General features: G+C 50.8%; 1 protein-coding gene across 2 annotated transcripts; it reads left to right on the top strand.

Annotated features, from left to right (window-relative positions):
• Window positions 1-5,210: 5,210 nt before the first annotated feature.
• On the top strand, window positions 5,211-10,022 carry Spc24 (SPC24 component of NDC80 kinetochore complex). 2 transcript variants are annotated; one of them, XM_038323355.2, is made up of 5 exons: window positions 5,211-5,408; window positions 8,069-8,213; window positions 8,598-8,702; window positions 8,796-8,872; window positions 9,834-10,022. In XM_038323355.2, exons 1-5 carry the CDS (start codon window positions 5,249-5,251, stop codon window positions 9,965-9,967), a joined length of 621 nt encoding a protein of 206 aa, XP_038179283.1. In that variant the 5' UTR covers window positions 5,211-5,248; the 3' UTR covers window positions 9,968-10,022. The 2 variants fall into 2 exon arrangements, with proteins under 2 accessions (XP_038179283.1, XP_038179284.1); XM_038323356.2 differs by lacking the exon at window positions 8,796-8,872.
• The last annotated feature ends 5,569 nt before the right edge of the window (window positions 10,023-15,591 follow it).

The following is a 15,591-nucleotide window of genomic DNA, read 5'->3' as shown; positions in this document are numbered from 1 at the left end:
GATGACTCAGTGCTTAAGAGCACTGGCTGCCCTTCTACAAAACCCGAGTCCAATTTCCAGCACCCGTGCGGTGGCTCAGAACCATCTGTAATTCCAGTTTCCAGGGATCTTCTGTCCTCTGCAGACACCAGATATACACACGATACATAGACATACATGCAAAACACCCACATCTATGCAAAGTAAAATCTTACCGGGCAGTGGTGGCGCACGCCTTTAATCCCAGCACTCAAGAGGCAGAGGCAGGCAGATCTCTGTGAGTTCTAAGGCCAACCTGGTCTACAGAGCAAGTTCTAGGACACGTAGGGCTTTTACACAGAGAAACCCTGTCTTGAAAAGCAAAAAACAAACAATAGGAACCCCCCCCCCCAAAAAAAAGCTTGTTTCCACACAGGTTTTTGTTGATAGTGATGATAGTGGTGTTTCATCTTGTTTTTGAGGCAGGGTCTCATGTAGCCCAGGCTGGCCCCAAACTCACTACCAAGGATGACTTTGAACTCCTGATTCTGCTTCCTCTGCCCCCCAAGCGCTGGGATGACAGTGCATGCTCAGTGGTTAAGAACACTGGCTTCTCTTCCAGAGGACCCAAGTTCAGTTCTCTGCACCCACATGGCAGTTTATAACTGCTGGGAACTCCGTAACTTTAGCTACCCGATGCTCCTTCTGACTTCCTGGGCATCAGGCATACAGAGAGTGGGCATACATACAAGCAAAACACCCAAGCACATAAACGTTTTTTTCTTTTGTTGTTGTTTTGTTTGAGACAGGGTTTCTCTGTATCTTTGGCTGTCCTGGAACTCACTCTGTAGACCAGGCTGGCCTCTAACTCACAGAGATCCACCTACCTTTGCTTCCTGAGCGCTGGAATTAAAGGTGTGCACCACCAAGCCTGGTCTGCACATGAACTTTTTAAAGATTTATTTTTATTTTATGTGTATGAATCTTTATGTGTGTCTGTGTACTTCGAGCATGCCTAGTGCCCTTGAAGGTCAAAGGAGGGCATCAGATCCCCTAGAACAGGAGTTATGGATCCCCTAGGACTCTGGTGGGTGTTCAGGTCCTCTGCAAGAATAAGTGCTCTTAACCACTGAGCCATCTCTCTAGCCCATAAAACTTTTATGAAATGGAAAAAAATACATATGTAAAATATATTTGGGAAAAATTTGCATATCACTAAATTGACCATTTCATTTTTTTCTTTTGGTGGTAAGAGTAGCACGAAGGGTGAGAAGTAGCACCCAAGCTAGATATGGCTCTGCCCTGAGACCGGATTCATCACCTTCACCAATTTGAAGAGCCAAGTTCAGTGGCGTTCGGCTCACTCACTGTGTTGTGAAACCATCTCCAAAACTATTTATCTTGCAAAACCGAAACTCTGTCCCCATTGAACACTAACTGCAACCCCTAGTTCCAGACACTAAAGCTGAGGCATCTGGAGACCTCCAGTGAGTTTAGTGGTGTGTGTGTGCACGTGCGTGTGTGTGTGGCATGTGCGTGCGTGTGTGCACGCACAGGTGCACTTCAGAAGGTAACACAGATGTTTGCATACATGTCAACACTTCTCTCTGCCTTGTATTTTGAAACATGGCCTCCTACTGAGCCGGAAGCTCAGTTTCTGCAAACTGGCTAAGCAAGCATCCCAGCAACACAGGGAGCTGCCTGTTCCCACACCCCAGCCTTACTGAGAGTGCAGATCCATGCTTCTTGGCTGAATTTTTATTTACCTTTTGTTTATTTATTTATTTTGAGATAGAGTCTATGTAGCTCTGGCTGTCCTGGAGCTCACCATGTAGACCAGGCTGCCTTTAAACTCACAGGGATCCCTCTGCTTCTGCCTCCTAAGTGCTGGGAATGAAGGTGTGGCTACCACATCTGCTCTGCATGGATTTAATGTGGTGCTGTTGACTTGAACTCAGGTCCTGCTGTTTGCAGGACAAACACTTTACCCACCGAGCCACCCCCTAGTCATTGTTTGGCTATGGTAGTCTTTTTATATGTGCGTGCATGTGTCTGTGTTTCTCTGTGTATGCAGGCCAGAAGAGCACATGGGATCCCTTGGAGCTGGAATTACAGTGTTTGTGAACCACCTAACGGGTGCTGGGATTTGAACGAACTCCAGGCCTCGTGATGGAGCAGCAAATGCTCTTAACCACTGAGCCATCTCTCCAGCCTCCTTTGCTATGGCTTGTTGGGTTTCATTTGATTAGTTTTAGGGCTTGAGACAGGGTCTCACTGTGTAGCCCTGCCTGACCTGGAACTCCCAGTGCAGACTAGACTGGCCTTGAACTCACAGAGATTCCGTCTTAGCTGAGACGAAACAGAGATGTGCCAGCACGGCTGGTTGTTTATTCTAGTTGGTTTGTTGTTGTTTCCTCATCTTGTTTTTTGAGACTGGGTCTTGTGTAGGGCAAGTTAACCTTGATCTTTTATCGTAGTCAAGGATGACCTTGAGTTCCTGATCCCCCTGCCTCTGCCCTCCCCACCCGAGTGCCAGGGCCTGTTTGTACCACCATTCCCAAATTACACATATTAGGACTAGCACTCGGAGCTTCCTGCACACCAGGCAAGCTCTCTACTGACCACCCCACCCGACGCCCCAGCCCTGTTTTGTTTTGAACCTCTCTGATACCTCTGCTTCATAGTTGAGGGCTGGGATTATAAACAGCTCCACACCTCATTTTAGGAAATCCTGGGAGCTGAACCTACCACACCCTGAGGGCTAGGCCAGCCCTCTACTTTCTCCACGTCCCCAGCCCTATGTTTCTATTGTGTTAAGGATCTGCACCCTCTCCAGTTCTGCCTCAACATTTTGCAGCCTCTGGGTGCCAGGCTTTCCATCCCCCCCCCCCCCCCCCGCCCCAGCACTAGCAAGTTACTTTCTAGGTCTTTTGAAGTGTGTGCCTCGCTGGAGAAATGGCTCTTAGGTAAGAGGTAAGTGTGTGCCTCTTTTTGAACAGGAACTCTGGCCATGGCTGTGAGGTGGCACACCCTTTGCTCTTGGATGAAGTGGGTGGCACTTTTGGCCAGGGGATTTGTGTCTGCTGGGTCCTCTTGCCCAATCCCAGTACTTATCTCCTGACCCCCACCCCTGCCGATAAGAGCAGGCTATCTTTAGCCCCAGGATTTGGGAAGAACTGGTAGGAGCCAAGGTCATTGGCAGGGTTGCAGAGCAGAAACTGAACCCTGGGTCCCCACCCCCAAGGCTTTAACTCAGGCCACCTGTGTGCTAGGCTAGCATTCCCCCCACTGACTCCAGGTCTGAGTTTCCTTTCCATCAAAGCTACACTGTTATGCAATTTACTGAGTTTAGGCCCAAGGAAGAGGGCTGACCTGTCTGCTTCACATTGCCAGATAAAGCAGGAACGGTTTCTACTGTGAGAGCTCAGCCCCCTCCACTTTTTTTTTCATTTTCTTTTTGTTTTGGTGTTTTTTTTTTTTTTTTTTTTTTTTCCCGAGACAGAGTTTCTCTGTGGCTTTGGAGCCTGTCCTGGAACTAGCTCTTGTAGACCAGGCTGGTCTCGAACTCACAGAGATCCGCCCGGCTTTGTTTTGGTTTTTGATTGCCTCAAAAAATTTTAACTTCTCGCCGGGCGGTGGTGGCGCACGCCTTTAATCCCAGCACTCGGGAGGCAGAGGCAGGCGGATCTCTGTGAGTTCGAGACCAGCCTGGTCTACAAGAGCTAGTTCCAGCCGGGCGGTGGTGGCGCACGCCTTTAATCCCAGCACTCGGGAGGCAGAGGCAGGCGGATCTCTGAGTTCGAGGCCAGCCTGGTCTACAAGAGCTAGTTCCAGGACAGGCTCTAGAAACTACAGGGAAACCCTGTCTCGAAAAAAAAAAAAAAAAAAAAAAAAAACCAAAAGAGCTAGTTCCAGGACAGGCTCCAAAGCCACAGAGAAACCCTGTCTCGAAAAACCAAAAAAAAAAAAAAAAAATTTTAACTTCTCTTTATTATTAGTGTGAGATACATGGGTGTGTGCATGTCAGAGAACAGCTAGTGAGATCAGTGTCTGGTGTGTGTATCTAATGAGACAGGGCACACTCTGTAGTCAGGCTGGTCTGGAATCACTCCTGAAGTAGAGGCTGGACTTCCTGCACATGACAGGCTCTTTTCCTTAGCCTCTGGAGCCCTGAGGTGACAGGTATGAACCAGCGTGCTCAACTTCAGGATTCCTTGCTCTTGTTGTTGGGACAGGGCCTCAGCCTGTTGCCCAGGCTGGCCTGGGATTCACATCAATCCTCTCACTCCCACCACCTGAGTGCTGGGATTACATGCTAGACTCCTACTTAGAAATTTTATTTATTTATTTTTGTGTTTTGTTTTTTAGGCAAGGTCTCTTTATATAATCCTGTTTGTCTTGGAGTTCAAACTCACAGAGATTCTCCAGCCTACCTCCTGAGTGCTAGGATTAAAGGCACACACTTTGAAAAACACAGAAGCAGGAGCTAGAGAAATGTATCATTGGTAAAGAGCATTGGCTGTTCCTGTAGAGGACTGGGTGCAATTTTCAGCACCCATATAACTCACAAACATCCATATTTAGTTATAAGAGATCAGATGCCCATATTTCACCTCTGCTGGCATCAGGCAAGTATGTGGTACTCATAGGCAAAACGTTTACCCATACACATAAAATAATGATAAATAAATCTGCCAGGTGGTGGTGGCGCATGCCTTTAATCCCAGCACTCAGGAGGCAGAGGAAGACGGATCTCTGAGTTTGAGGTCAGCCTGGTCTTAAACATACACAGCAAGCTTAAGGACGGCCAGGGCTACACAGAAAGTCTCAACACCTCCCCCGCCCTCCCATTCTCTGGTTAATATATTTCTAAAATTACAAAAAAAAAAAAAAACCCTCAAGCAAAAATAATAAGCGATTCACCGCTTCGCCTCTAGAGTCTGCCTGCAAACAACAGAAGCAAACAGCTCTAGGGTCCCGCAACTTTCAAGTCTAAGCATGCGAAACAAACTTTGTCGGGAGAGACCGCTCCCGGGGGGAAGAATTGACGCCTGCGTACTGGGCCGAACGCGGACTCCCCCACCCCCACCCCGTGACACGCCCTCCCTACGATGGATTGGTCCTCGCACGTGAGTGACAGGAGAAATTACGCGTAGCTCTCCACAAAATGGCCGCTCATTCCGACGCGAAGACGGACGTAGGACCCAGCCAATGAGATCTAGGCGCTCTGGAAGGGAGGCGGGGCCATAAGAGAGAAATTTGCGCGGGCTCGGACTCGGCGCCGTCAGTCATGGCGGCTTTCCGCGACATCGAGGAGGTGAGCTACGGGCTGCTGAGCTTGCTGGGGGCCAACCGCGCCGAGGCGCAGCTGCGGCGGCTGCTCGAGCGCCACGAGCAGATGGTGGAGCGGCTCCTGGAGACGCAGGACGACGCCGACCAGCGGCTTCGGGGTGAGAGTGGGGCCCCTGGGCCTCAGTTTCCCCATCTGACAATAGTCATCGCCCAGAGACTAAGAGATGAGTGTCAGCGCTCACAATGCCAGACTGTACATGAACTCCATAGGTCAGGCTGGCCTGGATGTCATTACGGTCCCCCTGCTCTTCACTCAGGGGTCTTCCGAGTGAGAGCCCTCACCTTTTAGCCTGTTTCTCCCCTTATGTAAACGAATTTCATGACAGTGGAAGTATGTCATGTCAGAAGCAAGTATAGGAGTTGGCTGGGCATGACCATTATGAACTTTCCAAGACTCGGTCCTTTTTTTTTTTTTTTTAAAGCAAAATTTGAAACAAGCTTTAATTAACACTGGCCAGGCTGATGGGCTCTGACCAGGTCCATACCCGGGTTCCTGGAAAAAAACGGCAAGGGCTTAAGAAGGAAAACCTGCTGGGCAGTGGTGGCGCACGCCTTTAATCCCAGCACTTGGGAGGCAGAGGCAGGCAGATCTCTGTGAGACCAGCCTGGTCTACAAGAGTTAGTTCCAAGATAGGCTCCAAAGCTACAGAGAAACCCTGTCTCAAAAAACCAAAAGAACAGATATAGTTCTGGTCAATGTAGCAAATTCCAGGCCATGCAGGGCTGCACACAAGTTCCAATGGCAGATGCCTGAAGAGGGGAACCCACAGTGTATCTAGGACAGTTACCTAGTGAAATACTTCACCCATTTATAAAGAAGCCTCATGGAAGAGAGGTGAAGAGAATGGGCCGAGAAGGGGTAAGAAGGCTGTGTTTGCCCTGGAGGCCTTCAGGCCTGCCCATTAAAAATTACCATAAACAGTTGTATAAATGAATTGTTTAGCCCAGCTCAGTAGATCCGTGTGCTCGAGTGCTTTGAGATGTCAGCATGAGCCCTTGTTGGGGCTGCAGACTCCACAGTTAAGAGCCCTGTTTTTCCAGACAGCCTGCGTTCAGTTCTCAGTACCCATGTCAAGCTGTTCACAACCACTTGGACCCTTGTGGCCTCCACGGGCATCAGGCACACATATACATATACTTAAGAAACAATAAGGTAATAAAACTTAAGAATAAGTAAGCTTCTGAAAACCCGAGCTTGGGAGACGGGCCATGGCTGTGGCTTAGTTGGGGGGCGGGGTACTTGTCTGGAGCACATGAAGCCCTGCCTTCTGTTTTCAGAGCTGCATTGAACTGGCTCGAGGTGCGGACCTGTGAAACCAGCAATCAGACACAAACAAGCAGGGAGTCGGGGATTTAAGATCTTAAAGAATTCAAACCCAGGCTCATATATGTGAGACCTGTATCAAAAGACAGTGCTAGTTGCCGGGCGGTGGTGGCGCACGCCTTTAATCCCAGCACTCGGGAGGCAGAGGCAGGCGGATCTCTGTGAGTTCGAGACCAGCCTGGTCTACAAGAGCTAGTTCCAGGACAGGCTCCAAAGCCACAGAGAAACCCTGTCTCGAAAAACCAAAAAAAAAAAAAGACAGTGCTAGGCGACTAGCTCAGAGCAGAGCACATGGGACCTGTGGGGGGGCCTTGGAAGCAAACAAAATGAAGTGAGCTGTATCAGGCCACCAAGACGCTGGCTGCCCAGCCTGACAACTTCAGTTTGGCCCGGAGGAGCCGCACAGTGGAGGAGAGCTGACTTCTGCAGGGTGACCGCTGACTTCTTACACAAACCATGGTATTTTTTTTTTTTATTTGAATGAGGCAGTGATGACTTGGACATTTAATTTTAGATTTTGAGAGACTGGAGCAGGAGGTCTGCTGAGAATTCAAGGCCAACCTGAGTTACATAGAGTTTCTGGCCGGTATTGGCTTACAAAGAAACCTATGTCAAACTCATCCAGCCCCCACCCCCACAATTGTTTTGCCTTTTGATGTAGCTAGATAATAGAGTGCTTGCCTAGCGGGTGTGAGGCCCCAGATTTAAACCCAGTACCACAAAATAATTAAAATAAAGTCATTCAGTGGCTAACATTGGCCATATATTGTGACCTGCTTCTGTAGAGCAGCTTGGATAAGACAAGAATTCCTGAACGCAGGAGTTTGTGGCCAGCCTGGACATCAGCGTGAGACCCTTGACTCTGTCACTCAACACCCACCCAAAGCGGGGGCAATTATAACAGGAGACATTGAGGGAACTGTACACGGACACTGAGCATTTGGGAGACAGAGGCCAGCCTGAGCTACATGAGACTACCCCTCAAAAGATAAAAAGTGCTGGTTTAGTGGGTAAGTCAAGTGCTTGCCTAGCATATAGAAAGTCCTGACTTCCATCCTCAACACCATACAAAACGGCCATGGTGGACAACTTGGGGAAGTCAACTCTGTCCCTCTACCAAGTGGGGTCCATCAGGTTTGTTGGCATCTCACCCGACTGTGATTTATTTTTGTGTTTGTTTTGGCACAGTCTCTGAGTTAACCCAAGCCAACGTAGAACTCTGCATCCTCCTGCCTCTGCCCCCAGAGGAATGGATTGCAGGTACACACTACCAATCTCAGTATTGAGTGTGTTCTGGCAAAACAGGAACACACCCAAATTCTGAGAGCTGCTCAGAAGCTGCTGGGGCAGAACTCTGGGTGGTGACACATATCTCTTTAGAGTCTTCCTGGGCAAAGGACAGATCCAAGGACACCTACTTCCCTCCCATTGCAGAGGTCCTGGCTGTGGAGGAGGAAGTGGCTCAAAGCCTTCTTGAATTGAAGGAATCCATGCGCCAGGAAGACACCAAACTACAGCAGCTGGATGTCGATCTCCAGAACGCCAGCAAGGACGATGCCTGTCTGCAGGCCAGACTCTGATATCCTTAACTGTACCAAACAGCCTCCCTCAGAGTGTACTTGCATTGGGTTAGGATACAGCTTGGTACTGAAGCTTCCGCCTAGAGTCCCCCAGTGGGGGGCTGGGGTGTGGCTCAGGGGTAGAGCCCCTGCCTAGAATCCCCCAGTGAGGGGTTGGGGTGTGGCTCAGGGGTAGAGCCCCTGCCTAGAATCCCCCAGTGAGGGGTTGGGGTGTGGCTCAGTGGTAGAACCCCTGCCTAGCATGTATCAGGTCTTGGCTTTTATCCCTAACACTAAAGAACAAAAATAGGAAGAAAAGATTTGAGCGGCAGGTGCTCTGACTTGGTGTCTGGTAAGGGAACTGTCATTTGTCCCCGCTGAGCCTGGGCCTTAACTGACTGCACTCAGCTCACCACAGAGCTGCAGGAACTCAGAGAGATGGAGGCGGATCTCCAGCAACAGGAGACAAAAGTGGATGAGGACACCACAGTCACCATCCCCTCTGCAGTGTAGGCTCTGCACGCTGGGCCTGGGGCACTGCCGTGGAGTGGCTAGAATTAATGTGGTAACTCTTGTTTACTCTTTCCCCTCATTCTTTTTAGGTATGTGGCTCAGCTGTATCGCTGCATTAGTAAAATAGAATGGGATTATGAATGTGAACCGGGGACCATCAAGGGCAGTATCCTTTGAGAATCCCTGCAGGGTGGAGTGAAGCACAGCTGGGGAAAACCTATGTCCTCTATGTTAGGAAGTCAGTGGGCAGGCAAGTGGATCGTGCTGGAGTTCCAGACAGGCCAGGGCATTTCTGGGGATGTGCTCCAGAGAGATGAAGGGGGGCGCTCTTGAAGATCATAGGGCATCGTTCACCACGTCCAAATGTAGAAGTAACCTGTCTCAACAGTGTATCTGCACTGGGGTAGTAGTTAGCTTTTGGGACTGGAGAGATGACTCAGTGGTTAAGATCACTGGCTGTTCTTCTAGAGGACCCAGGTTCAGTTCCCAGCACCCACATGGCAGCTGACGACTGTCTGTCCAGTTCAGAGGATCCAACACCCTCACACAGACAGAAATGCAGGCAAAACACCAATACACATAAAATAAATAAATCGTTTTAAAAAAAAGAGGCCAGGCAGTAGTAACGCACACCTTCAATCCCGCATTTGGGAGGGAGGCAGAGGCAGGTGGATCTCTGAGTTTGAGGCCAACCTTGTCTAGAGGGAATTCCAGGACAGCCACGCTACACAGAGAAACCCTGTCTCAAAATGAATAAATGGATGAATGAATAAAAACAAGAAATTAGGGAGCTAAGAAGATGGATCAGTGAGTAGGGGCACATGCCACCAAGCGTGGTGACCTGAATTTAATTCTTGGACCCACTGATAGAAGGAGGACACCAGCGGACGCACTGTGGCATGTCTGCGGCCACATGCCCACAGAAAAAAGGAAATTAGCCTGGTGTAGTGTCACACGCCTGCAATCCCAGCACTTGGGAAACTGAGGCTGGAGGAATTGCCACAAATTTAAGGTCAGCCTGGACTAAGATAGTGAGAGCCATCTCAAAACAACAGAATGTGAACAAAAAGACTGCTTCCCCTGCGCCTGGGAGGACCATATATACTTTCCTTTCATTGTACCCTCAGTCCACCACGGCCCCACTGTGGCCCTACCTATCCACCTGGACAGCACGCAGCTCTCACGGAAGTCTGTCAGTGACTACCTCTGGAGTCTGGTGGACACTGCCTGGGAGCCAGAGCCTGGCCTCACGCCTCGGTAGAATTGGGATTGAGGGGACCCAGGGGATCATTCAGAATTAAAGGTCTATGTGCGAATGTCTGTGGTGATAATTTTATTTGTGCTTTAGCAAATAAAATTTGCCTGAAGATCAGAGTGTGGAGCTAGCCACTAGTTAGCCATAGAGACCTGGCAGTGGTGGCGCACACCTTTAATCCGGGCACTCAGGAGGCAGAGGCAGGAGGATCTCTGTGAGTTCAAGGCCACCCTGGGCTACACTAGATTGCTCCAGTCTCAAAGAGAAACAGAGCCAGGCAGTGGTTGCTCACACCTTTAATCCCAGTATTTGGGAGTCACACACCTTTCATTCTAACACTAGGGAAGTGGAGACAGGAAGGGATGTGGCTGGGCAGGGAGAGGAATATAAGATGGTGGGGGAGTGGCAGCTCAAGGCATCCATTCTGAGGATTCATGAAGACAGGATCTTGCCCACTTTGGTCTGAGAATTCAGTACAGGTAAAAGGTCTCTCTAGTGGCTGGAGGCTCTGCTTCTCTGACCTTCCTGCTTTTGTACCCTAATATCTGATTCTGGATTTTTATTATTGAGACCAATTGGATTCTTGCTACAAATAACTGCATGTATTTATCTCTTGTTTTAAGACAATGTTTCATGGAGCCCAGGCTGGCCTGGAACTTTTAAAATTACATTTTTAAAAAAAATATTTTGCTGAGTGAATGTTTTGTCCGCATGTGTGTGTGTTAGCCGTGTGTTCTCGTAGAGGTCAGAAGAAAGCATCGGCTCCCCTGAACCTGGAGCTAGAAGTGGCCGTGAGCTGCCATGAGAGTGCTGGGAATCGAACCTGGATTGTCTGCAAGAGTAGCCCTGCTCGTAATAGCTGACCCATTTCTCCAGCCCCTCTGCTCTGAGGCAGGGTTTGAACTCCCAAGGATTTGCCATCTGTCCGCAGCACTGAGTTTCCACACAGCCGTCACACTAGCCATTTTACCTGAATTTTATGATCTTCACCGCGGGTCCTCAAGCTTAAGCGCTCTGCAAGCAGCCATACTGGATTCCAGTGGCACCCCGACAACAGGAAGTGTTCATGGCTCAGTGTCCCTGGGGAAGGTTACACACAGCATCTCCAGGACCAACAACATTAGCCACACTGCTGGCTGAGTCACTGCTGACTTTCCATGCCAGTGTGAGGCAGGGTGAGGATAGAGAACTCACCCAGCCCAGGCTTCCTTCCCTCTGGGTGGACATGCTGACCTGCAGATCCTGGTACCTAATGAAGAGAGGGGCCATGGGGTTCAGGGCTGCCAAACAGCAAAGTTAGGGTAAAGGTGCTTGTCACTAAATCTGATCACCTGAGTTCAAACCCCTGGGGCCCATATTTGCTCCACCTCAACAGTTAAGGGCACTGGCTGCTCTTCCAAGGGACCTGGGTTCAATGCCTGCACCCACAGGGCAGTTCACAACTGTAACTCCAGGGGACTGGATGCCTTCTGACTTCCTCAGACACTGGGTATACAATGCAAACATACCTACAGGCAAAACACTCATAAAATATGTAAATCTTAAAGAGGAGATGAAGGAGGAGGAAGAAGAAAAGAACAGGGCAGCAAGAACCACAGATGAGGCTTGACCCTGGCCCTGTGGGAAGGAGCTGCTGCTTTGCACTGGCAGGGTGAGCACCTGTTGCCGGAGCCCCTGACCTGGTACGGGAAGACCCACACCCATGCCACTGCCTTCGCTGGAGCACACCAGCAGCTACTCCAGGGGCCAGGCAGTGTGGCTCTGCATGCCTGGGCTCTGAGTCACTGGCCATCACTGGCTTCCTGCCGAGGACATCCTGGGGCCAAGCACCCACCCACAGCCTGGCTTGTTCCTTCCAAGGGAGCCAGCCACCCCAGGGGCCAGCAACTCATCCTCAAAGCCAGCCAGAGGGAGGGGCAACATTGAAGTTACCAACAAATGGAATCAAGTCTCTGGCGGAACAGGGTTTGCCCCAGTGCCATCTAGGACCAATTTACAGATGAGGGAAACTGAGGCACAGCTCCAGAGACTGGGCCATTTTCCTGGGTTCCCAGCCAACGGGCCCTAAAGCTAGGTACTCCCTAGGGTACATAGTGTCTTCCTTTGATCTGTCACCAGGATGATGAAGTGGTTTGTCAGGACAATGGAGAGGCATCCAGCAGGAGTGGCCAGCCCCTTTCTCTAGTCTTTCTACCCTCCCCATGGGTCTGGGGTCAGCTGTATTCAGAGGTGTTTCCACTAGGCAGGCTCATTAAGCAGGAAGGGTGCATTGGCATGAGACTATGCATGAGGCTAGATTTGAACCCAGGGCAGCCAAATTTGAAGGATCTATCTACTCAGGACTCAAGGGCTGCACTGGTGTGGGGGACGGAGGACCAGATGTGGGTTGTGGACATGAGTACACTTGGGGACTAAAGCCTACGGGTGACTCAGCTCCACCTGTCACCTGACTTGTTTGGGCTAGTCTACTCTCACCTTGGCCTCAGGACCTCCTAATCCCATATGAGTGCCTGTGGCGGTAAAGGTTAGGATTCCAGGGACCAACCTCAGATCACCAGGCTTGCGCGGCAAGTGCCCTTACCCGCTGAGCCGTTGCTTTTGAGGGCTTCAGATGTTAGACATGCACTGTAGACCGCTGAGCCATGACCCAGCCTGGTCCCATGTTTGAATGTCCTGTCTGCTGGTTCTGCAGCAGCTGTCCTTTCTTACAATACGGTTAAGTGGCCGGAGTATTCCTGGCGCAGTTATCTGGGAAGTGAACCTAAATCCCGGCCCCCGGGCCTGGATTGGTCTCAGGTCTCAGGTTTCACACCTGGCGGTGGTGGCCCAGCGGCGAGACAGGAATGAGGTCATCACACCTGGTGATAATGAAGGGGATAAATGCTAGGGGAAGTAGGGCTCTAGGGGGCCTCGGGAGGGAGTTTCCATTGAGCACAGGGGATCAAGGGGGAGGGTAGGAATGAAGATAGGATAACAGATGTGCAGGCAGGCTTCTGGGCTAGGAGAATGCAAACAAATTCAAGGGGCAGAGACCAAGCCACCACAGAAGGCTCCTTGATCAAGCCCGACCTGCAGGCCAGAGTACGGGGGGGGGGGTGTGTGGAGGGCAAGATTTTTAGATTCCCTGTGGTTTGTGCAGAGTAAGGGACTGATTAAGCCCAAAGTTTTTCCCACACCTTCCCCAAGGCAGCCAAGCCAAAGGAAGGGTCAGGAGAAGAGGGAGGGAGTTCCTCCTCTAGGGCAGGAAGCAGTTGTCAGGAGTGTCAGACAAGATGCAGAAGTCTTAGGAAACTTTCCCCAGGCGGGCTAAGCGGGGGCCGATGTGGCCTGGGAACCAGTTTTCTGAGACGGAGAACTGGAGTTGGGGAAGCTGGCTGCAGAGTAGGGCAGCCCATCCCCCTCCCTCCCTCTGCAGGCCTGGGCTCACTCAGTCTTGGGCTCCAAGCTGGCTCACCACAGACAGCTGTGGTTTGAGATACTATGAGCTGGAAGGAACGCCAGCCTGGGGTGGTGATCAGCAGCGAACAGCAGTTGTGTGTCAGGACTGGCATCCCTTTTGTCCTGGGCAGACCTGAGTCCCCAGAGATGTGGCAGGCAAGACCACCACCACCTGCCCACCCTGGGTCAGACGACTGCTGGACATATTGGGATACACATTCAGGTCTTTCATTGATCCCCATTCTGAACCCAGAGAACTGCAGGCAGAGAAAACAGGGAACCCTGTCCCCCAAGACCCTCTCATTGCCCTTGTTAGGCAGGCACTCTACTACTGCCTCAAACACCAGCCCTGCAGTGCTGCTAAGTGGGGTGTTTGCTTTTGAGAGTCACGGACCCCAGGTCCACCTCAAACTTACTAGGCAGTGGAGGATGACCTTGAACTCCTGATCTTTCTGCCTCCACCTCCCAGTGGAAGGATGACAGGTGTGGGTGATCACACCTGGCCTTGCAGGACCTTGAACAGAAAAAAAGCAGGAGCTAAGGATCAGAAATTCCAGCACTTAGGAGGCAGAGGCAGGTGAGTTCCGAGGTGGGAGGGGAGTGAACCCATCCCCTTCCATGTGCAGTGCCCGATGGCTCCTGCTCTACAGTTTGTTAATCCCAGACCATCAAAGCACCAGTATCCTGTCTGCCACACCAGTGAGCATCACTTGATGCCTGTGCAGTCAGCTTCCCAGGCCATGGCTTCTTTTGCAGAAGAGGTTTGGCTTTTTCCCAAAATGAACTGCAGAGGAAGATCGGATGCGCCACCCTGTGGGTGGAGAAGAGATGACAGGCCTGTGCCGAGCTCCCCGCCAGGAGAGATCCTCCCTGCAGGAGGTGGGATCACTGGGGGAGGCACACAGAAAACTACAGCAGAGCCAGGATCTGAACCCAGGCCACTTACCTCATTGCTGCTTCGTTGCCCAGACTCTGTCCCCACGTGGGATCCCGCGTGGGAGATGGTAGAGTTCTTTTCCTCCCCCATCCACCCTAGCAAGATTTCCTAAAGGTACTTGTTTCTTTGCAGCAGCTCATCCCTGCCACCAGCTTCCTCCATAATTCCTGAGCCCCCCCCCCCCCCCCCCCCGCTCCCCACCAACCCCATGACTCTCCCTGTCCCCTCCCTTTCGCCTCAGCCCCTCGACCCCTCCCAGGGCTCTCAGTCCTAGAGACAGACTTCAGTTGGCATCATGGCTCCCATTTGCTCTTGAAAGTTATCTAAAATGTTTAGTTTTAGCCGTGTGGTAGCACTCGCCATTAACCCCACACTCTGAGGGCAGTTCAGATAGGGAGCCCACACAGCCCTGTGAACAGCCCCTCACCCATACTATGTAAGCAAACCCCACAAATTCACTGGGTCACAAAAAAGAGAAAAGGTGTGAAAGCAAAAGGGGGGCTGGGTGGGAAGAGGGGTGCCGGCTGGAGTGGGGTGACAGGATTCACACGATCAGATACATGTGTGTGTGATGAAAACACCAAAATGGGCTGGAGAGATGGCTCTTCCAGAGGACCCGGGTTCAAGTCCCAGCACCCACATGGCAGCTCACAAGTGTCTGTAGCTCCAATTCCAGGGGATTGAACCCCCTTACACAGACATGCATGCAGGCAAAATACCAACGTACATAAAAAAAGATAAATAAATTAAAAAAAGAAAATATCAAAACAAAGACGTTGGAAAGATATAGTCTCTATCCTAAGATATACAGACAGGTGCAAACACACCTTTAACCCAACACTTGGAAGGCAGAGACAGATAGAGGGTTTCTGACTTCAAAATCAGCCTGAGCTACACAGTGAGACCCTGGCTCAAAAAACAAACAAAACTACCAAATAAGCCCAACTCGACAAACACAAAAGTGTTTAGCTAAATGACTGATTTAGGAAATCAAGGCCAGACTATGGCTCAGCAGCTAGGGACACTCACCGTGCCAAGAGCAGCCGCCAACACCCACTTAACAAGATGGGGGTTCTCTGCATGCCTGCAACCACAGCTCTGAGGGGGCAGAGACAGGCTGGGGCGTCCTGGCATCGGACAAAGCTGATGGAGCCCAGGTTTAGGGAGAGAGCTTGCCTCAAAGGACAGGACACCCAAAGCTGGCTTCTGACCTCCACATGGAGGTGTGTGCACCCATATAAACACGGGCATATAT

This window comes from Arvicola amphibius, chromosome 3 (assembly GCF_903992535.2).
Source record: "Arvicola amphibius chromosome 3, mArvAmp1.2, whole genome shotgun sequence".
Lineage (NCBI taxonomy): Eukaryota > Metazoa > Chordata > Mammalia > Rodentia > Cricetidae > Arvicola > Arvicola amphibius.
The sequence above is the reverse complement of the archived record's forward strand: the minus strand, read 5'-3'. Positions and strand labels throughout refer to the sequence as shown.

Coding starts and splice junctions, on each gene's coding strand:
- Spc24 (XM_038323355.2), top strand. CDS start 5,249: ATGGCGGCTTTCCGCGACATCGAGGAGGTGAGCTACGGGCTGCTGAGC. Junction 8,214..8,597: donor TGTCTGCAGGCCAGACTCTG/ATATCCTTAACT, acceptor AACTGACTGCAC/TCAGCTCACCACAGAGCTGC. Junction 8,703..8,795: donor GTCACCATCCCCTCTGCAGT/GTAGGCTCTGCA, acceptor CATTCTTTTTAG/GTATGTGGCTCAGCTGTATC.